Source organism: Melanerpes formicivorus, unplaced genomic scaffold (genome assembly GCF_026170545.1).
Source record: "Melanerpes formicivorus ecotype bairdi unplaced genomic scaffold, bMelFor1.0.p_v2 SCAF_62, whole genome shotgun sequence".
NCBI classification, from domain to species: Eukaryota; Metazoa; Chordata; class Aves; order Piciformes; family Picidae; genus Melanerpes; species Melanerpes formicivorus.
In genome coordinates this window covers 4,195,837-4,219,949 of record NW_027142414.1, presented here as the reverse complement: position 1 = coordinate 4,219,949, position 24,113 = coordinate 4,195,837, and the positions used below count along the sequence as shown (strand labels likewise).

The 24,113-nt window shown below is 40.5% G+C and overlaps 1 protein-coding gene across 4 annotated transcripts in view; it reads right to left on the bottom strand.

Annotated features, from left to right (window-relative positions):
• Window positions 1-24,113, bottom strand: part of ZNF106 (zinc finger protein 106) — a 42,717-nt gene that overhangs the window by 18,263 nt on the left and 341 nt on the right. For 3 of the 4 annotated variants that reach the window (XM_068162238.1, XM_068162240.1, XM_068162241.1), the window contains exons 1-6: window positions 21,961-22,086; window positions 13,463-13,548; window positions 12,187-12,248; window positions 6,763-6,960; window positions 2,535-4,610; window positions 793-1,417 (exon numbers count right to left, since the gene is read on the bottom strand). In XM_068162238.1, coding sequence (XP_068018339.1) covers window positions 793-1,417; window positions 2,535-4,610; window positions 6,763-6,960; window positions 12,187-12,248; window positions 13,463-13,516 — 3,015 coding nt within the window. In that variant the 5' untranslated portion in view covers window positions 13,517-13,548; window positions 21,961-22,086. Of the gene's footprint in view, window positions 1-792; window positions 1,418-2,534; window positions 4,611-6,762; window positions 6,961-12,186; window positions 12,249-13,462; window positions 13,549-21,960; window positions 22,087-24,113 lie in introns of those variants that run through there. The other variant, XM_068162239.1, reaches the window with a different exon arrangement.

The window sequence follows — 24,113 nt, the reverse complement described above, 5'->3', positions numbered from 1 at the left end:
CATAAAGAAGAATACACAATTAGTTTTGCACATTCTCATGTAAGTCATGCACATTCTTCCCTCCGCACTTAAAGAGAGAGAGGGGAACAGAACAAGTGCCATGTTTTCATCTCAGATGGGAAGAAAGATTAAACAAGCCAACAGCCTTCTACTCACTCAGACGTTTAGACCACACTTGGGTCAGATTTTCTGCTCTGCAGTATTAGTTGAATGTCTAGAGGATTAAATGAGTGAGGAATTAAAACTATCACTTTCTGCGCATAACAGAATAATTTTGAGGAGTTTGATCAGAAACTTTTATTTTTTTTTATCCTCTTTGGGTAAGTCTAAGACAGGACAGTAAAACAAATTCATATTTAAAGACATATTTGAAGTATAAAATCTTGTCAAAAGGGTGGTTTTGCCTTGCTTGACCATAAACCCAGGAAAACAAATTTCTACTATGGTCTAGTTTTGAGACTTAGGATCTTTGCTGCAACACCAGGTACTTCCAGAGAAATATTTTAATAGTTCTTGTTTCTCAGGATAGCTTACCAGTTATCAAATCAAAACCAAAGAACATTTGCCCCTAAAAAAGATTAAGCAGAAGTTCTGCAATGCAAAGACAGAATGGAAAAAGAATCTTAAAGAAAATTAAGTTAGACATGCAAATTATTTTGAGGCTCTTGATGTACGAAACAATCAAATGGACAAGGTCCTCCCTACAGATTATTTAAGGTTGCATGGCCACTGTCAGGAAAACAAACAAGACATGTTTAAGTACATCAAAGCTGGCCAAAAGTGCACACTTACTCCAGTCGCCCTTCGTTTCTTTCCTATTCCTTGGCTGTCGTTCTGCTCAGTACCAGATGTACAGCTACTGTCTGTAGCAGCATCTATGTTATTAGACACCACAAGAAGTGAAGCATTATTCGAAGCTGGACAGTTTTCTTCTGAGATTTCCAGTACATTTTGTTTCTCAAGAAGGGGGGTTCTCTTCTCTGGGCTCTCTTGGTCTGGTTTAATGAAGCCTGTAGCCTCAGAGGTGACCTGTAGACTGTGTCTTCTTCCACTTGGCTCAGTTCTTTCAGACATAAACGGTAACAAAGGAAGAGAAGCTGTGTCCCGTTTCAAGTCAGCCTCAATGCCAGTGCTTGCCTCATACCCAGATGTGATGTGATGTGAGCGGCTGGTTCCAATTATTTGCCTTTGCCCACTTTCTTTTATTTTGGCTTGTTCACTGAAGAAGCTATAAGCAGCAGGATTTCTGTCTGCAATGACACTACTTTCAGAAAAGCTACGCTTTCTGGCTGACCCAGGCACTGCTAAGGAAATCCCTTCCCACTGGAATCCTTCCAGAGTAGATAGATCAGATTCTTCACCAAGTTCTAGACCCTCTTGCTCATTTTGAACAAGAGGCACCATTTCAATGCCAAACCTTTAATGAGATAAAAAGAAAAATAAACAGACATGTAACAAGCCAACTAAATCTAGAAAAAAGCCTCCCTCTTCCCCAAATGCACATAAGCCTGTTTAGGAGATCTGGCAATTCATTATGCTGGTATTCCATGCTGTCTGCCTTATCTGGCAATGGAATAGCTTTTGTGTATCACAAAATCACATTTAGGGGCTAAGAAATGACAGCATAATTTCCAAGTCAGAAGTTGTACTGTAATTATTCCAGAACAGATTTGGAACAAGCAAATACAACATCTTTCCAAGACCCCTCAAAAAACTCCCAGTTTAAAGAAAGTTTCATAAATGAAGTATTACAGAATTCGAAGCTTAACAAATTAAGAGAGAACATTTATTCTGCCTGCAGCAATGCAAGCACTTCTTGTGCTTGTCCAACTGTCAGCACTGTTTTCACCCTGATTGCATTTCCATGTTCTTCCACCTAGTAGAACTTGAAAAGCAAATATATTGCAGGTATCCATATTCAGATGCTAAGCAACCAATATGAACAGATCAGAATCTCTTCTGAGTAGCGGACTACTATTACTTATCTATAGGTAAATATCCACAGCAGCAAGCAATCATAGAAACTCTAAATGATTTGTATATACAGAAGACAGTGGTATAGCAACCTTCATTCTCAAGTTTTAGATTTACAATTCTAGAATTTATTTCTGCAGAAGGCTCCGAGGTGACCTAATTGTGGCCTTCCAGTATCTGAAGGGGGCCTATAGGAAGGCTGGGGAAGGACTTCTCAGGATCTCAGGTAGTGATAGGACTAGGGGGAATAGAATGAAGCTGGAGGTGGGGAGATTCAGGCTGGATGTGAGGAGGAGGTTCTTCAGCATGAGAGTGGTGAAACCCTGGAATGGGTTGTCCAGGGAGGTAGTTGAGGCCCCATCCCTGGAGGTGTTTAAGCCCAGGCTGGATGAGGCTCTGGCCAGCCTGATCTAGTGTGGGGTGTCCCTGCCCATGGCAGGGGGGTTGGAACTAGATGATCCTTGTGGTCCCTTCCAACCCTGACTGATACTATGATAAAAACAGCTCTCCTCCCTCAAAACAAACACAAAGAGGTGTGGTTAGATCTGAAAGCTACTAACCTTGGTAAACCTTTGCCAAGTTCCTGTTTCTTCTTGGTCACCTGCTGGATGACTTGATCCCAGTTTACATTTCGCCGGGAAGCACTAAGAATCTGCCTGAGGGTGGGTTTAAGCCCTGACTCCTTCTCAGTCTCACTTTTCCGATGGCCACTCACGTTCCGAATGCGCCGTGCATTATTGAGATTGGGCTCTGGAAGATGCGTCCCAGCTTTACTCTTCAGACTAATATGTCGCGTCAGATCTCTTTGCAGAGAGGCAGGGAGGCCAAGTTTGCTTAAATCAGGGAGGAGGCCTGGCGACTGGCTTCCTCCTTTTTGCAGCTCATGATCAGAAGAATTTTCAAACCCTTCCATTTCTAAGTGATCATGTGATTTGACGTGTTCTTCATCCCCTTCCCCATCCTGCAAGGAGGTTTTTAGATCCATGTGCAAATGGTCCTGAACGCTTGATGGAGAAACCATGGATTCCATCTGAAATGCAGAATCTTTCAGATCAGGAGAAGCAATACAGGAAGCAGATGGCTTTTGGTCTTCCTTTTCAGAGGTAGCAGGTTTACCTCCTGGAGCGTCAAGGGATAAACAAGAACTCACAGAAGTACCCAACTTTGCAACTCTTGCTTCTGACTTCTTGCTTACCGTTAAACCATCATCATTCACATCTTCTAATGAACCTAGTCTGAACTCATTCTTTGGTGACACTTCCCTCATTTCTTCCTTATTCTGGTCACTCATATCTTTGCAAGTGCTTAAGGGATCATTTTGCAAGGAGTGGTTGGACTGAACATCTTTGGAGCTTTGTTCTACTTCACTTAAGTTATTAACAGGGTCTCCAAGATGGCTGCCAAGCACATCTCTGTTGTCTTGTAATTTAGCAGCACATGCGTCATGCAGTTTTGATGAGTTCGAGAACAAACCATTTGTTTCCGAGCTTGGTGCGTTCACGTGATTCTGCTCTTTGCCACTAGTTGAGGATAACAGAAGCTTGACATTTTTTAAGAGACTGTGTGTGTCTTGCTTTGAGGAAGATAACTTTATATCTGTGATATTCAGAAGAGGGGATTTCAGTGATGGCATCTTATTACTTCTGCCATCATCTTTGTCAGGCTTTTCACCACTAGAGCTGTCTTTTATTACCTTGCAAGAATCAAGGTTATCTGACATTACATTAGAAGGGGAAGGTGCTTCCTGATTTTTAAGTTTTGAAAGGCTTACATTAGCTTCACATGATTTTTCTTTTGATGATGAATCAGTAAGAGGCATAAATACAGAATCTATTTTATCTTGAGTTTTAGGAACATTATCTTCAGACCGTGGGAGGGATGGGTAGGGAGTCCAGCGATGTATTTTGTCTCTGGAAGGACTGCCACTTTTCCCACTGGCTCTTGAAGTTTTGCTTTCTGGTTGCTTTGGCATACTGAAGTCAAATACTCCTTCAGAAGCAAGCTGATCACTAGTAAAATCAAACAAGTCTCTCCTGTTTTTTCGATCTCTGTATGGAGGAGCACCAGTGACTTTCTCCTGCCTCTGCCACATGTATCTTGCCTTATTGTATTTATTAGGCTCTACAGAACATGTATCTCCTGAGCCTTCAAAATTCCAGCCATTTGCACCATGAGGACTAGATTTCCAGTTTCCTCCATAACCCCTGGAATTCCAGCTAGAAAACTGACCTGCCCCCTCTGAGTGCCAAGCAGAATTTCTCTCCCTGGCACCATGATGCCAATTTGGTGCTACTCCCTCTCGCCCACTTGGATGCCAAGCATTTCCTGAATTCCCATAGTTATGCCAACTTGAAGAGTTTCCTGCAACATTTTGGTGCCATCCAGCGCGCCCCCTTGAGCCACCTGCACGTCTGTTCATATTAAGGTTCCTCTGAGAGTGTGAAAATTTGCCTTGTCTAGGATTAATATAATCATTGTTGTCCCACTTCCAGTCCCTTTGGGGTGCATTATGATGATGCCACGATGACTGATCATAGGCTTCTCTTTCTTTGTAAGCAGCTCGCTCTTCTCGCCTTCTCTGTGATCTCCTGTCATCACATTCTAATTCTTGGTTTGCACAGCCTGGTTCAGCTTGCCTACAAAACAATTGAGAAAAACCTAAATTCTGATGCCATTCCACTGAAATCCAACTTTACACAAGCCTCATACATTTTATTTGCACTAAGAAGAAAACTTTTTCTCTTCTTCCTTCTTTTTCAATGAAAAGGAATAGATAACTAATTTAGCAGTTTAACTATCCAGGCTTTCCTATTGTTTGACTTTCAAAAGTGCTACTGTACCTTCACTTAAATATGGTATTTCATAATTGCTCTTACAGTAACAACTGATTTGGTGCAGGGACAGTTCAACAGACTGATTACTAATTATTTCTGTTTGACTCAGAAGAAAAGAGTCCTTCCTACTTACTGGACTAATAAGAAACAAGCCAAAAGAAAGCTTATTTCTGTTGTGTAATACTTGTAATTTGAGTAATCCTGATAGATGAAAAATTAATTAGTAGTGAGATAATTATTTTTTTGGAAGACTAATCTGTTGGTGTTAGATAGTATAGCTACAGTGAAGTGATACAAAACAGAACCAAAGTTCAACTGAGAAAAGCAGTTATTCTGCTTATTGGAGAAAACAACTGTTATCATGTTTCACTTTATGAAGCTTAAGTTAAAACACAGATGTAAAACATTACAGAAGTTGTACCTTGGATACAAAAATATTTTGTCTTGTTTTAGCCAACAGACTGGAACAGTCCACAGCAGCAGTGCTGAGTCTGTCTGAGCCTCCCTGAAGCACTATCTAGTGCCCTTTGCGTAGTACATGCGCTTGGCAACTTATCCTGACACGTGGTAAATTATCACATGCACATTTAAAGATAAATGCTACCTTAACACCAACAGCTATTCCCAGGGTCAGCAGTCCCTGGTATTTATTCCACCAAGTGAGTTTTTATTAAAAGTGTTTCCAAAAGCACATAACAGAAAAGCTCTTTCTGACATTACAGAATTGCATTCAGATTATAGATCCCTGGGGAAGCAAGACAGAAAACTCATGCTACTGCTCAAAAGCAACTGATCTGAACTGAAAATTCACACTGTACCACCCTTTAAGTTTTCAACACATTCCAGTTCTGCTAAAAGATGCTTAAATTATTCTCTAATGGGAAATGGTCTACTGTGTAAGATAAAGTGAGCTGTAAGACAGGAATTCAAAGAAACCATGTCTGAGTGACACTGAATTCTAGGAGCTGACTCAACTAGATTATGATCTAACGGAAACAATTTTGCTGTATTAGTAACTTAATCTGTGTCCTTTCCTTTTTCCCCTCCTCCCAAATGGCATGCAGCAGAGAGATTTTCTAACATTTTAGGTGCCTTGGAAAACCACTGCACTGACAACATTGCTCCTTCACCACAAAGCCAGGAAAAGTAACATTGCTGCCTGCTACACTGACCAAAATGAAAACATGATCATCAAGCAGTACAAGGACACCTTAGTATGACAGAATGGCATCAAAAGCAGATTTGTGCATTTGGAAATGCTGTTTGAAATTTCTATCCCCAGCAAGCAAGAGCTTCTTCAAAAAAATTCCTATGTTCCTAGAATACCACCCCCATGCTACTGATCTAGTCAAACAATATATTGCTGTCTGGAACATTGTATTAGCAATTCATGCTTGCAGAGTCACATGGAAGATAGAAAGCAATAGAATTATACTTATTCTCTACAGCCTTCCATTTCATAGTGAGCCACTAGAATTCTGTTTAGCTAATGGTAAGCAGTAAGATAAAACAGGCAAGAAATTTGCTTCAAGGATTAGGGGATTTCAGTGTGACATTGACAGAACAATCCAATAACAAAACAAGTTCAGCAACAGTTTCTTAAAGGCCAGGCTCTTATAGACCCAACCCAAACAAGTATTAGTACTACTGTCACATTTACTAAGCCTTTCAGTTAAATAGGTATTAAATACAAAAACATTAGGGCTCTTGAAACACAAGACTCCACACTGGGAACTGTTCTTATCCATAACAGAGAAGAGTTGTAGCTCCTTACTAGCAGCACATCAACAGACAAAACATTCAGCAGAATTGCATTTACAGCTTGAAACTACAATATCCACACAGGTGTCTTATTCTTGGGGAGTGTACATTTCACAAGCATCTAAGTCTTAGGAGTACATCCTAACTATGTTAAAAGCAATTCTATGACCTAAGGGAAGAAAGGAAAACTCACCCATTCTGTTCCTTCCTTTGCTTGATTAGTTGAATAAGTTCTTTGTCAAGGTATTCTTCTTCTGCCTCTTCTTTCCCCTCCTCTTTTCTGTCATGGGCATCAACATTGTCTTTGTGCAGCTGGCTGGAGATGTGCTTGGCATATGCTGACAAACCCACTACTGTCACCCTGCACACCCGGCATTCATGGTTGCTTTCCCTAGGAAGAGAGGCAGAGGGTGGACTTTCAGCTCTGCCAACAGGCATGGCAGGTATCTCTCGTCTTAACTTTGTTTCCTCTGAATGTGCCTTGAGTTCAAGGCAACTAGGTTTTGCTCAGTATATTTAAGTTACTTGAATTCTCTGGCTTTTTCTTTCAAGGTCTATTTTTTTTGATGGTCAGTTTTTGCGAGATTTTTTTCCAACAATCAAGAGGTAAAAGACTTGGTAATAAAGCTGTGTTAACTGAGAGGAGGAATTCTTCTTGAATTGTTGTACTCAAAATCTTTTCAGAGGAAACATAGTGAGCGAGTAGGCAGAGTGGAAGGCTTACAGAGCTAGCATGAGCTGCTCTGAAGCCTATCCATGGTGCCAGCTGCACTGGGGAAGCCTGGTGACAGCTTCTACATTTAATCCTTGCCTAGAGCCTTCCCCCAGTGAAATTTAGAAAAGGGAGGAGGCAGCACATGGATACAGCCAATCCTGACACAACACAACCTAAACTGGGACAGCTGAGACTGCTGCCTGGAATCCAAAGACTCCACAGCACAGCAAGTGATGGGAGGGTATCTTCAGTTCACTGCACTTTATTTGGTTCAAGAGTGCATGAGGTCTGCTTTCTACTTTGGAGGACTTATCTTAAAAATTACAGAAATTATTTCAGCTGGAAGAAGTTGACAGCTGTGTCAGACAAATGGCTTCACTCAGGTTTCAGTGCACACTAGATTAGTTACAACAGTTTTTAAAAGAAAATAATTTTTAAGAAATGCAGATTTCTTAAAATGCCTTATTGCTTCTCCCAGCAAATTCTTGCAATAGTCCACTGCTAAGGAAATACACTGCTAATAATAAACCTGAACAAGGAAAAGATAGTTTCAACAGTTGAAAAACAATATACAAATAAAAAATTAAGAGAGTATAATTCACTGCAGGACCAAGTTAGGACTCTCTGCCTGTCTCCACAAGGCCATCTCCAGTTCTGCTATTTAATTCATAAAAGCAGATCTGCACATCCCCATGGCAAACTAAAGATGGACATTTTGTACTGGCAGCATCATAACACCAACACACAGTTCATGAATGAGGCACAATATGGGATCCATAAAGGAAAAAGACAAATGTGAACCTTTGTCGTTTTCTTTAGAGAAGAGTTAAAACAAATGAAAAAAGCCTCAAAAGATACACCTTCGCTCGAGACATTATGCCAACATCCTTATCAGAATGGTTAATGGATTGTCAGCAGCCACATTTTATTTATCCTGGAAATCTGTGATTTTCTGGCTAACACTGTTGAGATATTTAACATATGCAGTCATTCAGGCACAGTTAGGGAGGGTTTTATTATAAACAAACTAATGTATCAAAATTACACTTTTTACATTTTCACATTTTGTATGTTGCTGCTGAACTGAGTTCAGATGAAACATTTGGATAAATATAAGTTACACAGTCAGTAGCTTGCAAATTTAGTCTGTATTTTCCAGAGAAGAGGGTACTTCATTTTGCACACTTCACACTCACTATGAATATTCAAAGCCCAGAAACAATATGTTATACTTTTTATCATTAACCGAATATAGATAACCAAATACAATCAGTAAATTTTACTAATGCCACCAGAAGAATCCTCACCACACTCAAAAATGGCACAGCTATGCACTGCTATAAAAACTTATCTTTAACTTGGGTCATTACACAAGGCAAACTGCAAATAGACAGCTGGTTTCTTGCAGAGAAATGTGTACTTCTACATAACATTCCACTTCAATCACATGGACACTTCAACAAGAAAAATACCTCAGAAGTACTAATCAGGTTTTAGAGAACAAACCAAATCCTTCCAAAGACCTGTGCTTCAATCCTTTCATAAAACCTTCACTGTCCTAATTTAGAGACTAACTAAATAAATCTAAAGTTTTAGTTACTTTCCACTAAGCCAGTGAGTTAGCAGCTGGCCTAAGGACAAAGAAGTTGTTTCTATCACTTCAAACTTGCAATTTACTATTTTCAAAGCCATGGACTGTACCAGCTGACAGTCTGGAAAGACTCAAGTGTGTAGTGACTGGACTTCTCTGTCCCACTCCTCATCTACATGAGCCTAAAGAAAAAACATGACTTGACTTTTCTGTATGAAAAACAACTTCAATTGAAGATGAAGTGGCTAGGAGTTAAGACAGTTACACTTAAGAGAATTAGACTTCCTTCAGTTTTTTTTCTTCTCTATCCCCATAAACATCAGCCAGAACTGTGCATACTCCACAACACAAGCTGAGCATGTCTGCGCATTTCCCTTCTCTACAGCAACACCACACAATCAGTTGTTCAGCAAGAAGTTTGAAATAGGCACAGACAGTTTGAAATAAACAAGGCAAAGGTATTGTCAGTACAAAAATACACAAGAAAAATAACACAATGATAAAACTTTGTACTTGACATTCAATTCTTACATATCACATCAAGCAAGACTTCAAGAAGAGAAGAGCCACAGAATGTTTTCAAAATGTATTGTGGCTCTTGAGATCACTAAATTAAGTTTCAAAGGAGAAAACTGTGAACCAATGTGTGCATTTCCTTTACTTTTTCCCTAAAGGAAGTTTAAAAAAAATTACTTATTTGGATGTTATATTTGAAAGTAGTAAGATGTTGATAATGCACACTTCACCAGACTGTTGCTTGTGCTCCACATTTTCTACTTGGACTACCTTTTGCTTTACAAGGCTGTGAGACTCAAAGAATTCTACTAAACTGAAAGGAAGGAGGAGATGCACAGGGGTAGAGAATAAGGCTCCAGCTGCACAATGAAAAACGAAGTTCATCATTCATTCTGAGAACAAACATCTTCTGTGCATTATTCTGCAAGAAGTAATGAAGATAGCTGCCTTAGTAATAAAACAACAAAAAAAAAGTTATTAAACTTCATTTCAGTCTTATGGAAAGGGCAAACCAAGAATTGTCAAATCATTTGCAAGCCACTGCAGACACAACATACAACTACTAGAAATTTGTGTTACCTAAAATAGTAATTTAGAAGGCCAGAAATAAGATACCAAAATAAGTGAAACTTCAAGCTGATTTCAGAGTCATTATCAGAAGTCCAGAACAGAAATGCTCTACAAGTTAGCTGGTCAGAAGCCCCAAGTCAGTGTCTAGTGCAGAGAACAGTCTGGTTTCTGAGAAACCCCTTCCCAGCTGTTCAGTAACAGAACAAATCCTTTTTCACAGTCAACAGGATAGATATTCAACAGCATGATGCCCTTGATCCCAGGCACATATTCAGAATGTTCCTAGCTCCCAAGACCCAGTTGTGTGGGGCACAATAGAGAAGAAAACAAAATTATCTGGGATTTTTAGGTTTTGTTTTCTTTCTTTTTAGTGAAGAGAAGCATTCTGAACACAAAAATCCCCAAAATGTAGAGCTGAGCAAGGGATAGCAAAAGCAAGAGAAAAACAGAAAGAAGAAGGAAGGAACGTGAGGAATTTACCATCTTTATGACCTCCACCTTTACCAAAAAGAATTTTTTATTTGGAAATAAAATTTAAATAGTGCCCTAAAAGCTGCTTTCATACATTTCCTCCATGTGGCACATGAACAATTTTGCTAATCTGGACTTAAAGATTTTCTGAATTCCACTACAACTGAATTCAATTTCAAGAGGGAAAGATTGATTATTTTCTCTCTGATGCACTTCAACATTTTGATAGTCCACACACTCCCAGTCAGGATGATGATGGAGACTCTGAAGACAGAAGTTCTTTTCCTAGTTTACTAACCTTCTGTGAAACTCTAGACAAATAAATCTAATATTAAACAAGAGCAGAAATTAACCAGAGGTTATTTCCTGACAGTTAACAGGCACTTCAAGTGATCTTACTGATCTGAGCCTTACAAGGGCTATGTTTTTATTTTAGAGAGAGTATTTAAAATGTTAGCAGATAAAAGCAGGCATTCAGATTTTCTAGATGTCAAAACCTAAAACCAGCAACACTTAGCAATTATACACAACAATGGTATCAAATAAAATACAGCTGGCTCAGACAAGTGCCTTCATCTGTGGCACCTATCTGACACAATCTTGTATTCCAAACATGAACACTTCTCTGTATGCTTTGCATATAAAAAGTCACCCAAGAGAATAAAGTTTCTAACTTCCTCAGGTTTTAAATTTCATAAACCAAAACAGTTTAAGAGTTTCACTAGTGTTCAACCTGGCACAACTTAACTACATTGGCATTAGTATCCATCAGACTATAGATCAGAGGCTTAATTTTACTCATCCTATCTTTTTAAAAACAGGTTTGGAGCTCTAAGAGCTGCTTTCTCACCTCTCCCAAAACAACAGAATAAAAGCAAGATAAATGAAAAGCTACTATATGAATAGTAGTAATCCAAAATTTTTCTTCCCTGGATACAAGATCAACATCCTGACAGAGTGGATCTCCCACATGTCTGTGAGCTGAGGTCCTTTAAATGAGATTTGCCAGTTTCATATAAAGTGTGCATTGCAAGATAATTAAAAATTAGTCTGCAAATCAAACACTTAAATGCAGACTTTGGCTACCTCAAAACTCATACATCTGAACAAACTTAAGTACACTATGGTTACAGTCTGATTCCACATTATCAGGATGATATTTTAACACCCCTTCATTCCCTCCTCTTGCTTTTCAGAAGTTGCAAATAAACACAAGGAAACCAGAAGGAACCCACCATCCACCATGGTTAGGTCCTTTCACCAAACAACTGGACCAGGGTGGCAGAAGACAAGAGGGTCACTCAAGCAGTCTTCACATCCAAAATACCAGTCTTCTCACAGTGATTTAAAACATTAACAACTGTTGGTACATAACTGGAACATAACTTTTTTTGAAGAATAAAAATATATTTTAAAATGAAAAATACTGGTGTTCATAATTATGCAAAAGCCTAATTCTAGTGCTTCCTAGAAACCAAGCATGAGACTGACAAGACCTAAAAAAACATGCTCTTTCATTTTATTCCATTGCAGTCCAAGAAATACAGAAGGGCTTTCCTCCATATCATTGTTTGCCTCTGCATTTTTGATGTTAAGAGAATGTGTTTACTGCCAGCTTCATCATAAAGCATGCAACTAAGTGATGCGTAAGAATAAACTGGGAGATTCAGCTTGTATGGGAAATGGGACATCAGTTCTTCTAGACAGTGACATACGAAATGCAAGAGAGAAAGGATGCAAGACTGTTTTCATACCTTCCCTTCAGGTTTTCAAGTTCTCTGTGGTGAAGCATGCTTCGCATGTGTTCTTCCATCTCCTTCAGCATAGGGAAAAAGGCAAAATTAGTCAAAAGAGTGCACCATATTTGAAAAGCTTGCTTTGGAGAACTCTCCTGCCTTACAGGAGGTTGTACTCTACTCCTGCATTTGTTTGTATGACCATGAAAGCACAAGCAGTCACACTCTCAGGAAGGCATATAACGTTGCCTTTCCTGAAAAAGGATGCATAGAATTCATCACAATTCAACAGAAGGGGAGAAGAACTCCAGGAGAAAAACAAACACGAGTGCACGTAGCAAAGCTTATTAGATTGATTTTTGCCAAAATACTGTTGATCATCATTTTTATTAAACTTCTCATTTACACCACTCTTCAGGATCACAGTATTTGGAAGATTGTTTCCCTGTGCTATCTGAGCAATCTCTCTACATCTGCATTATGACACAGCTGTCATTTCATCATCACGTACATGCTTACTCTACTAGACACACTTCTGAAACTAAGGTGTATGCATCAGGTCAGTCTGTTGTTTACAGCACCTTTGATCCCTGAACTGCAGTGCTGTTATAATTAATTGCTACTGAAAGAGAGATGTTTAAAAGAAATAATCACCCCAATTCAGTGAGAAGAAGTTCAGATGATTTAACTTCCTCTTGATGTTTGTGCCAAAATATTTGAGCCACAATCTTCAAAGGACACTAATCACTATCTTGTTTGCAAAGGAAAAGCAACATCTTCAACCTTGAAGAGTTGTGTGAACTAACATTTACAAGATATCCATGTGCCATGTGGCTAAGTGATATATGAAGGTTTATTAAGAAATCCTTAGCTTCAGCACAGGCTTTGCACAATACATGGTAGACAGAAGATACACACCAAATTGTCATATAAAAGAACACACATCTGTGCTGCTTAATTCTACATTCTCCTTCTATATAGAAAGAGAGGAATTTTTACAATGTGTATTGAAGTATTACTAACATCTTGCAATTTATAGCCAAACGAGTTTGAGTGCTTTTCACTTCAAAAATCCTTCTACAACAGCATAAAAACCATCTAAAAATCTCAGTATTTTTAACATTTAGAATCAAGTGTCACGCACAGCTCATTTCAAGATACCCTGAAGCACATGCAAATATATTCCTAGTAGAGGGAAAACTCCTCATACTTTGCACAATTGAAAAATGGAAGCACTTCTTACAGGCATTGCATATTAGTGTCTACCAAGAGATGTAAAGTATAAATTATTTACCTTTTTTGAGTTGTACCCAATGTGACATAACATGCATTTTCGCTCTCGAACCATGCTTATTACTCTGGAAAGATCTTACCCCATACCTGCAAACATAAATAATTGAAAAAAACCCAATACATTAAGGACTACTATTTTTTTTTTTAGAGGAAAGACAAAATAAGATGCTTGTGCTGAGTTTCTTTAAAAGAAAACCAACCACCTGTGCATAGTCAATATTACTCAAAAAAAACCATCAAAACCAACTAAATAGTTTATAAAGATATAATAAAAGGTAGCTTTCCCCTTCTTTTATTTAGTTCCTTACCCTCTAAGACATGGCACTCATTCTACAAGCAAACAGATCTCTAGGAATCCTTTCGGCTACTCAAACCAAAATAAAACCAATTTTCAACGAGGATAATGAGAGTGACATAAGGAACTGGGGAAACCAAGCAGGGCAAACTCAGAGTTTTATTTTGGTCTCCAAGGCAGCTCAAGAAAGATATTTAAGGCCCTAAGAAAAATAAAATGAAGGTCATTCATAGTATCAAAGACTATCTGTCTTCAAAGTTTAGCACACAAAATAAAACCTGAAGTGACTTAAATTCAGTATTTTTCTCATTAAGAACTACATATAAAAATGTACTGAAATAATTAAGACAGAAAATTGAGATGCATGCTCTAGCATCATGCATACATACAGCTCTAACATTATGGGCACCTTATGGATCTGAATCGTTAATAAAAGCTATTGCTTTTCAGCAATTATTTCCAACAGTAGGGTATTATTCAAAATGCTGCACCAGAACATTAAACATTTTCATACTTAAGACTTGCATATATACAAATGAAAGACGTCAAATTAAACACCCTGTGTCTTTTATCATATTTAATTTATATGGAGAGCAATTTACAGAGATACATAAAGGTCTAAGTCATAATACAAAGACATGTCTGTGTAAGTAAGAGGGTAGAATCTTTGCCATTGTTTCTCTTAAAAGACACTAAAATGCAGAATGATCAAAGATTACAGCAGTTTTTTGTTGGCTTGGAGAGGCAGTTCCTCACCCTAAACTGGAAAGAAATATAGAAATGCCTATTAGTAAAGAGATATGTCCACACAAAAAGACAAATTCCTCCAAGCTTTGCTATTGTACCTTCGTACTTCAGAGTTAACTTTGTTAATAGAATTACCCTTAACTGGTAAGAGACTTCTTCAAGAGATCATCCCCACAGCTTACCCTACAAAGTTAATTCTGTCTACCATCAACTTTCTGTATCAGTGGCATCAAACTCTTCAAGTCTGGCAGTGACTAGAAACTATGAGCAAAGAACAGGAACTGGATTTTCACCAAATCCAGATTACCTCAAGTTTAATCAGCTCTGACATTCAGTGGTACTGTACAACTACAAACAAGTTTGCACTTGACACTGGCAGGAGTGTACCTTGAATGTTGTTCAGTTTTGGGTCCACCAGTACAAGGAAAAAACAGAGGTGATAAAGCACACGCAGAGAAGGGCAACAAAGCTGGTAAAGGGTCTAGAGAACAAGTCTTACGAGGAGTAGCTGAGGGAACTGGGGTTGTTTAGTCTGGTAAAAAGAAGACTCAGGAAAGATCTTAACACTCTCCACAAGGGAGCCTGTAGCAAGGTGGGTGTTAGTCTCTTCTCCCAACTAGCAAGTGACAGGACGAGAAGGAACAGCCTCAATTCACACCAGGGAAAGTTTGGCTCAGATACTAGGAAAAACTTGCTCATTGAAAATGTTGTCAGGCATTGGAACAGGCTGCCCAGGGAAGAGGTTGAAACATCATTCCTGGGGTGCCTAAAAGACACATACATGGGATGAGTGACTTGGTTTAGTAGCAGACTTGGTAGTATAAGGTTAATGGGTCAAACTCCATGAACTCAAAGGTCTTTTCCAGCCTAAGTGATTCTCTGTTATCAGTGATGTGCATGCATGTGCACCTACTTTTGTGGAAGATCAGAACACACAAATACCAAGTTTTGGAACAAACTATTTTGAGATGACATATAAAGAGTATAACTTTCTACTGAGACAGCAGTTACAGAAAGTTTAAGCTAATATGAGACAAAAATTAAGATATTTCAGCCACGTGACGTTCCAGCTGGTTATTAGGTGAGTGCAGGAGCACATCATCAACATACTGCCCATACACTGATCTGCACAGTTGCAACAGATCTAAGGGAATTAATTATGATTACATGCAAATGACAGGTTTGGATGCCCACCCAATGTAGGAAAGCTGTTTTAATGGGATTAATATGGAGTTACTCCTAAAAAGTAAGGGTGCTAATCCTTGCACAATTCCAGATACTTCCTTTTCTCACTAAAGTATTCTGTACTCCCCCAACATTTTTCTCTACCACTACTCTGTAGTCCAGCAAAGTAATAACCAACACGTGTTCAGGATCTCATTCGAGAGTACAGAATTCATTCAGCACAAGGGTGAAAGAGCAGCATGGGACTTAAATCAGGAGAAGTGGGCCAGTGAAGTCTTGTGACTTGCTAACACTGGTTAGCACATAACATTAAAAAGCTCTCACAAGTAGAGATAATATTACACCTGTTTAGGCTAATTAAAACATATAGTAACTATACACGATTACAGGAAGGGTTTTTGGCTAACTGCCCAATCAACTGGGCACTACTTTTGACAGAGTACTAAAAATACTAATGGAATTCAAATGCTATTGGTTGTCACTAGGAAAAGTGAAACTTTTACCTCCAGAGAGAAGTCCTTAGAGGCAAGGACTCTGAAGTAAAGGGATTCAAGGAGATACTACAGGGTCTGGTAGAAGGCACATCCACAATCTATTTCTAGATCACCTCTTGACTTACTGTCTATAGAGATAAACAACTTTCCTTCATTCCTAGCTTTCTCCCAAATTCTACTACAAAACACATGGTCACTTTGACAAAGTACTTCAATTTCACTGCAAAAGAACTTTCATGAAGTACTTTGAAAAACATAAATCCAAGGTATTCTCTCATTATGGAACAGTAACAAAACAAGACAGCTTTTGAGCCATGTAATCAGTGATGGCATTTCATCTCAACATACTCTGTTCAAGCACAAGAAACTTCAGAGAGCCTTTTCTACATAAATGCAGGTATATTTGAATTCTTACCAAAACATAAATAAACCACATACTTCAAACACTAAACAACCTTCAAGATCTTATCAGTTTTAACAGTTCGTGCTTTTGAAATCACCATCTTGTGGAAAATGAGGTACTCTGTAAGTGAGCAAACTGCAGGCAAAGATAAAGCTTTGCCAAGAAGACACCACCACCACCACATAAGAGAGAAACATGTCACCAGCAAAATGTAATTTCAACTTTCTATTCTAAGGGAATGTATCTGCTCAGGAGGTGATTTTTCATTTGTTTTCAAGGGAAGGGATGCATTTTACGACTATGTGATGTTGGAACTAGATGATCCTTGTGGTCCCTTCCAACCCTGAATGAAACTATGAAATGCAACTTGCCCATAGCCTGCACCTGCTCAAAGCTTGGAAACACCACACAGTTTTAATTAACTTAAGCAAGCATGCTACAGAGATTTTGGAGAACACTTTTCACAAGTAAAAATAGTCTACAAAGAGAATCAGGCATTAGACTACTTCCTGCTGCAACACCCATTTGTCCACAGTTATTCAACCTTACCGGATAACATACATTAAAAATGTATGTCAAAGTTAAATCTGCTACAGATCAGTGGCTGAACACTCTGACTATATAAAGCCACAAGTGCCACAGAGTGGGGCCAGCAGCCTGACATTCCAGCTGCCTAGAAATCCTCAAGAGGCCTCAAACGGATCAGCAGCACTAGCTTGTCTAAAGGCCTGCCTAAATGCTGCATGTCCCTACAGATTGCAGTGGAAACTCTAGACTTGACAAGAAGAGGACCCTAGAAGCTCATCATGGCAGAATGCTCTGTGCAGTAGCATGCTCCTCACAGGGATGTCGTTCCTTTTGCTTTAGTGACTTCTCTCTTGCAGCAACTGGTTGCACACATCCCACTTGAGCTGTAGAGCAGTAATAGAACTGCCTTAGGCAGGGGGAAGAAGAGCAGAGAGGAAAGAAGCAATTCAACACAAGGTGCCTTCAAGAAATCTTTAGTTGGTTGATGGGAGCAAGTGGTGGATACAAGGTCATTGTGAGTTGGAGAGAAGCCTCCTCTTGCTCAGAAGAATTTGGAACAGAAGCGTATTTAGGCCCTCAAAAGCACGCAGCCACTGTTGGGCTAGAATGTATGTAGTTTGATTAGTCTGCCAAGATGTCTGGTCACAGGAAAACCTGAAGAACCCCACATATATCTTCAAAAGCTATATCCAACTGCCTAGTGTGATAAATGAAAGCAGTTAACAACTGTTAATCTAATTAAACAATTGTTTATTAAAGCCTAGTAATAAAGAGAGGTTTTCTTAAGGAAAACTTTTCTACCTGCAAAACCACTTCCCTGTATTATACACTTTCCAAACATCCAAGCCCTGTACTGCTGTGAGAACGCCGTATAAAACCAACTGATTCATCATAACAAGGCAGGGGCCTGTGCTCAAATTTCATCACCTCAAGCAGAATTTATGTGGGATAAAGCAGGAACATTCAAAGACTATCTTTCCTTCCCAGATTTATTGCCCTTGAGGCATCTGAGTTCTCCATGCAACTCTGCCAGGCTGCAATTTTTACCTATTACCTTGACATTACTTCTGGGCATATATAGGAGGCACTTTAACTTTCCAAGATGTTGATCTGAGCAACCTAACATGATCAATAGACAGAAACTTAAGGACTTATTAATGTTAAGTGATGGCTAAGAGTATTATTCTCCTCTAGCACACTATTATTGTATAAACTACTTTGTAGTCAAAGGGTTGTTTTTTTTTTAATGTGGCAAAGGAGATAACTAGTCATGAAAACACCTAGGAGACAGTCCAGTCATGAAAACACCTCATACCAGAAGCAAGACTTTTAAGATAAATTCCTTCCTGCTTTTCAAGATTTAACTTCATCCTCATGACAGACTGACAGTACTCTAGACCCCTCAGCATGGTAGCACCACTACTGCACAGCAGATGTCGTAACCAGATGGCCAGGTGTTCAACTGTTGATACTGAACCAGGAGAGAAGAGTTATTTCACAGATCAAAGTTCTTTAAGTTCCTGTTAAAAGCAATGAACTTGACTCCTCTAACTAGCCTAGAACGCATCTAGTAGACATTGTCTGCATTCCATCTCATGAGTACAGCTGGCTTTCTGCAATATACAGGGAAGATATATTGGAGATAAGGAGACTGTAGACAAATACTTTAAACAAACCAGTGCAGGAACACCTGGCATGAACACAGGGGTTTCATTTATTTCAATTAAATCTAAGAATGGAGTAGATTAGAAGAAAATACACATTCCAAATAACAGTCAAACTGCATCTTTCCAATTCCCTATATATAAACAATACTAATAATTTCCTAATACCCAAACTAAGTTTTTCTTGCTGTAAATCAAGATGGTAATTCCTCCCTAGTTAATGTAAATACCTTATTTCTATCTTTCTTACGTTATCTTTTTACATACCACAAGACTGAGGGATATACACTATCCTGATTGGAATGGAAAGGTGTTCAGCCATCACAGCCACATACTGTTACCTAAAATCCACACATCTGGAAATCTTGTTTTCCCCTATACTCCCAGTTTGCTTCTTAGACAAACGCAAACTATTTTTCCTTAGACACTTTCCTCAGATACAATATTTCCTGAGCCTATTAAAACTGGTACTCCTCTTTCCAAACTGTCCACAGTGCTCAAAAGCAATGTCCAAAAGTGGTCACAGTAATCCAGAGAAAACCCCTATTAGCACCCTTTGGAGTCAGGAATTGTCTTTGTAACTCTACCACCATTACAGTCTCAAACATCAGCTTGGGATCAAAATGTAAAATAGACTGTGACTAGACGAGAAAAATCCCTTACACTACAAGTAAGAAAAATACTTTGGTAAACCCAAAGAAGTTATCTGCAATGCAAAGTATACTCTCTATTTTTCTATAACTGGCTTGAGTCAGAGTGCATATCAAATCCTAGGACACCATCTGGTGGCAGAGTTCACAGAAGATTATTATCAGATGTCAAACAGAATTTTATCAATCTAAATTTGATTCTGGTGGAGTTTAAATTTTATTCCAGACAGCTTTTGAATTTTACAAGATGAAGTGGAAAACAAAATCAGTGCAAAAATACCTTAATTTTACTAGATGAAGTTAGGGAAGTATTAGCATCTCTTCCCACGTTATGGGTATGTATTTATAGGTTAGTGACTGCTGTTATTCTTTATACTTGGGTATCACAGCCCTGCATAAAGTAAGATGCATTTAGTTGACATATTCAAATGTATGACATTTTTAGACATATGAGCCAGGAGTTTCCCAAAATTTGGTCACAGTGACTAAACTGACCTGGATAATAGACTGACATAGTTTGGCTAAAACCAATGACTTATTTAAAATTGAAAATGCCAGAACACACCTATTTAACAGCTTTTATCTACAAAAATCAATCAACAATGGAACATATGAGTGGTGGAGCGAATAGAATAGAATAGAATAGAATAGAATAGAATAGAATAGAATAGACCAGACCAGGTTGGAAGAGACCTTCAAGATCATCGTCTCCAACTTATCATCCAACACCACCTAATCAACTAAACCATGGCACCAAGCACCCTATCAAGTCTCTTCCCAAACACCTCCAGTGATGGTGACTCCACCACCTCCCTGGGCAGCACATTCCAATGAGCGATCACTATCTCTGTGGAGAACTTTTCCTAACATCCAGCCTAAACCTCCCCTGGTGCAGCTTGAGACTCTGTCCTCTTGTTCTGGTGCTGGTTGCCTGGGAGAAGAGATCAACCTCGGCCTGTCTACAACCTCCCTTAAGGTAGTTGTAGAGAGCAATAAGGTCACCCCTGAGTCTCCTTTGCTCCAGGCTAAGCAACCCCAGCTCCCTCGGTCTCTCCTCATAGGGCTTGTGTTCCAAACCCCTCACCAACTTTGTTGCCCTTCCCTGGAGACGTTCCAGCAAGTCAACATCCTTCCTAAACTGAGGGGCCCAGAACTGGACACAGTACTCGAGGTGTGGCCTAACCAGTGCAGTGTACAGGGGCAAAAATGACCTCCCTGCTCCTGCTAGCCACACTGTTCCTGATGCAGGCCAGGATGCCATTGACCCTCCTGGCTGCCTGGGCACACTGCAGGATCATGTTCAGCCTACCATCAACCAGTACCCCGAGGTCCCTCTCTGCCTGGCCGCTCCCCAGCCACTCTGACGCCAGCCTGTAGCACTGCATGCAGTTGTTCTATACAGACAATTCAGTCGAAGGGTTCAGGTAGGGGTTAATAAAAAAAGATAATACAGATACCTTTAACAGAAGAGACTTCTGGACAGGAGTCTACTTGCTACAAAGTTACAAAGCCACATTGCAGTGACCCTTAGAACCTGCAACATTCATCCCAAATATTGCAGTCCTAATGAGGAGATACTTTAAAACTTCAGAAAAATTATTAGCCAAAATTTTTGAAGCTTAAGTGTTGGGGAATTTTTGCTAGAATCTATCAGTTCAGCAAAACAGGCAATTAACTTAATATAGTAATTGAGACCTGACTGAAAGAAGCAACGAATATGAAAGAACAGAAATAGCTAGCAGAGATACAGCATAAGCAGACCCAGGAACACATGCTGAAAACAAAGTCCATGAAATGCCAATCTCAGAACTCATCTGTTCCACAGAACTCTTTAAAGCTGCACTTCAGAAAGAGTATATGAGAAAGTAAAAAGCAAAATTACTTGCATGAGACCATTGCTATCAAACCACTATCAATAAAAGCATATTGAAGTATGAACTTTAACCAATGCCACTTCTATCCAATATTCCTACATTTTTCCAAGTTGAAATTCATAAGCATCCCTTAATATTAATGAAGCTTGCATGTGAACTACTCCACTTGCAATGCCGGATGATTACTTTTAATTACCTCCAGTTTCTCTGTATCACTAAAACTTGTTTCATGCCATTGGCCCCACTCTTTTTAGGCTACCATTTATCACTGGGTTCCTGCATGCTTTGTCTACCACTCATTTTTATCTCTGTAAGGAAGACAACTAAGCAACTCCATACTCAAAGCCGTAAGTCAACCACTGAAAGGGTTCTGGCAGGTATGAAGAGGCAGCATGGTAGTTACACACCCGTAATACAGAACTTACTCTTACAAATCTTGTATTTAACAGGCCAACTAAGTTTAAGGATCACTGCAACAATAAAGGATGCTTACAAAGCAAAGCAAAACGTACGCCCGCCCCACCCCCTCCAGGGCAGGACTGCCTGGCTCCCCTCCCTAGGCCGCCCCGTCCGCCAGAGCCGGAGCAACCCCTCAGCACCTCCACTGCCGCCAGAGAGCTCACCCCAGGCTCCTGTTCGCCCCCAGCCCCAGTACTCACGCATCACACCCTCCACGAGGGCAGCAGCCCGGTGACCCATCCCCAAGCCGGGACCGAGAAAGCCCGGCCACCACCTGCCCCGGGCCCGCCACCCTCACCGAACGAGCGCCGGGCTGACCCCACAGAGACCCGCGGCGCACGGCAGGGCGGAGCAGAAGCCCGGCGCAGCCAATGCGCCAGCAGAGAGGCGGCCGCGCTGCACGCCGGGAGGCAGGGCCGCACCCCGCAGCGCATGCCGGGACACACAGTCCTAGCGGCAGGCAGGTTTCACCGCGAGAGCTGCTGGGGGCTGGGAGTGTTTATAAACCCAAACTGATAATAAAGGTTATTACCTGTAAACATAGCGCTATAAACACACGAAGTGCAAGCACACCTAATGCCACATGCTACTGCTCTAAAAGGCAGGTACTGAAGATAGCAGGCACCTCAGCAGTGACAAACCACTGCTGTTGTGCTAGGACAGCCCAACTAGGACTGCTGCATCTGGACCATGTTCCCAGGAACGATCTAGAAGACAGAAGAATAGCGTGTGCTTGTACATGGGTTGTGCAGTGTGCAAAAATAAGCCTTAGTCCACTGGGACACTTTACGAAGCCAAAGACCACATGCTCTGCCCACCAAGATGAATATCATAGAATGCTTTGCATTGGAAAGGACCATTAAGGTCATCTAGTCTAACACAACTACAGTAAGCAGGAACCTGTTCAATTAGATCAGGTTGCTCAGAGCCCCATCCAACCCAAACTTAAAAGTTTTCAGGGCTGGGGCACCTATCACCTCTTAGTAACATGTGCCTGCATTTCACGCCCCCATCATAAAGTTCTTCCTTGTATCTCGTCTCCTACTTCCATTTAAAACCATAAGCCCTTATACTATTGCAAAAACACCTGCTATAAAGTTCCTATCTTTATTACAGGTGTCCTTTAAGTACCGAAAGGCAACAATAAGGTCTCCTCAATTTCTCCAGGCAGGATGACCCCAACTCTCTCAGCCTTTCTTCATAGGAGTGGTGTTCCAGACAGCTATCTAATAACTTTTGTAGCACTCTACTGGACCTTCTCCAATAGGTTCATGTCCTTCATGTGCAGAGAGCTCCAAAGATGGACTCAGCACTCCAGATGGGATCTCACAAGAATGGAGTAGAGGGAATCATCTTCCTCAACCTGCTGGCCTTGCTTCTTTTAATGCAGCTCAGGATTCAGTCGGCCTTCTGAGCCAGGTGCTGCACTTTGGCCACAACAACCCAATGCAGAGCTACAGGCTGGGGACAGAGTGGCTGGAGAGCAGCCAGGCAGAAAAGGACCTGGGGGTGCTGATTGACAGCTGCCTAAACATGAGCCAGCAGCGTGCCCAATGGCATCCTGGTCTGTATCAAGAATAGTGTGGCCAGCAGGAGCAGGGAAGTCATTGCACCCCTGTACTCTGCACTGGTTAGGCCACACCTTGAGTCCTGTGTCCAGTTCTGGGGCCCTCAGTTTAAGAAGGACATGGAGACTCTTGAACGTGTCCAGAGAAGGGCAACGAGGCTGGGGAGAGGCCTCGAGCACAAGCCCTATGAGGAGAGGCTGAGGGAGCTGGGATTGTTTAGCCTGGAGAAGAGAAGGCTCAGGGGTGACCTCATTGCTCTCTACAACTACCTGAAGGGGGATTGTAGCCAGGAAGGGGTTGGTCTCTTCTCTCAAGCAACCAGCACCAGAACAAGAGGACACAGTCTCAAGCTGCACCAGGGGAAGTTTAGGCTCGAGGTGAGGAGAAAATTCTTCACTGAGAGATTCGTTCACCATTGGAATGGGCTGCCCAGGGAGGTGGTGGAGTCACCATCCCTGGAGGTGTTCAAGAGGGGATTGGACGTGGCACTTGGTGCCATGGTCTAGTCATGAGGTCTGTGGTGGCAGGTTGGACTTGATGATCTTTGAGGTCTCTTCCAACCTTGGTGATACTGTGTGACACTGTGATTTTCAGCTCAAGTCCAGCTTTTTATTCACCAGTATCCCACAAGACTGAAGGGAAAACAAGTCTGGTTCCAAGATCACCACACTTCCATTAAAAGGACCCTGCACGCTCAGCAAGCTGTGAAAGCTGCTGTGGGCCTCGATGCTGTGAGAACTCCTGACAGCAATCCAAATGACTAGCCTTATTAGCAGGAATGGACC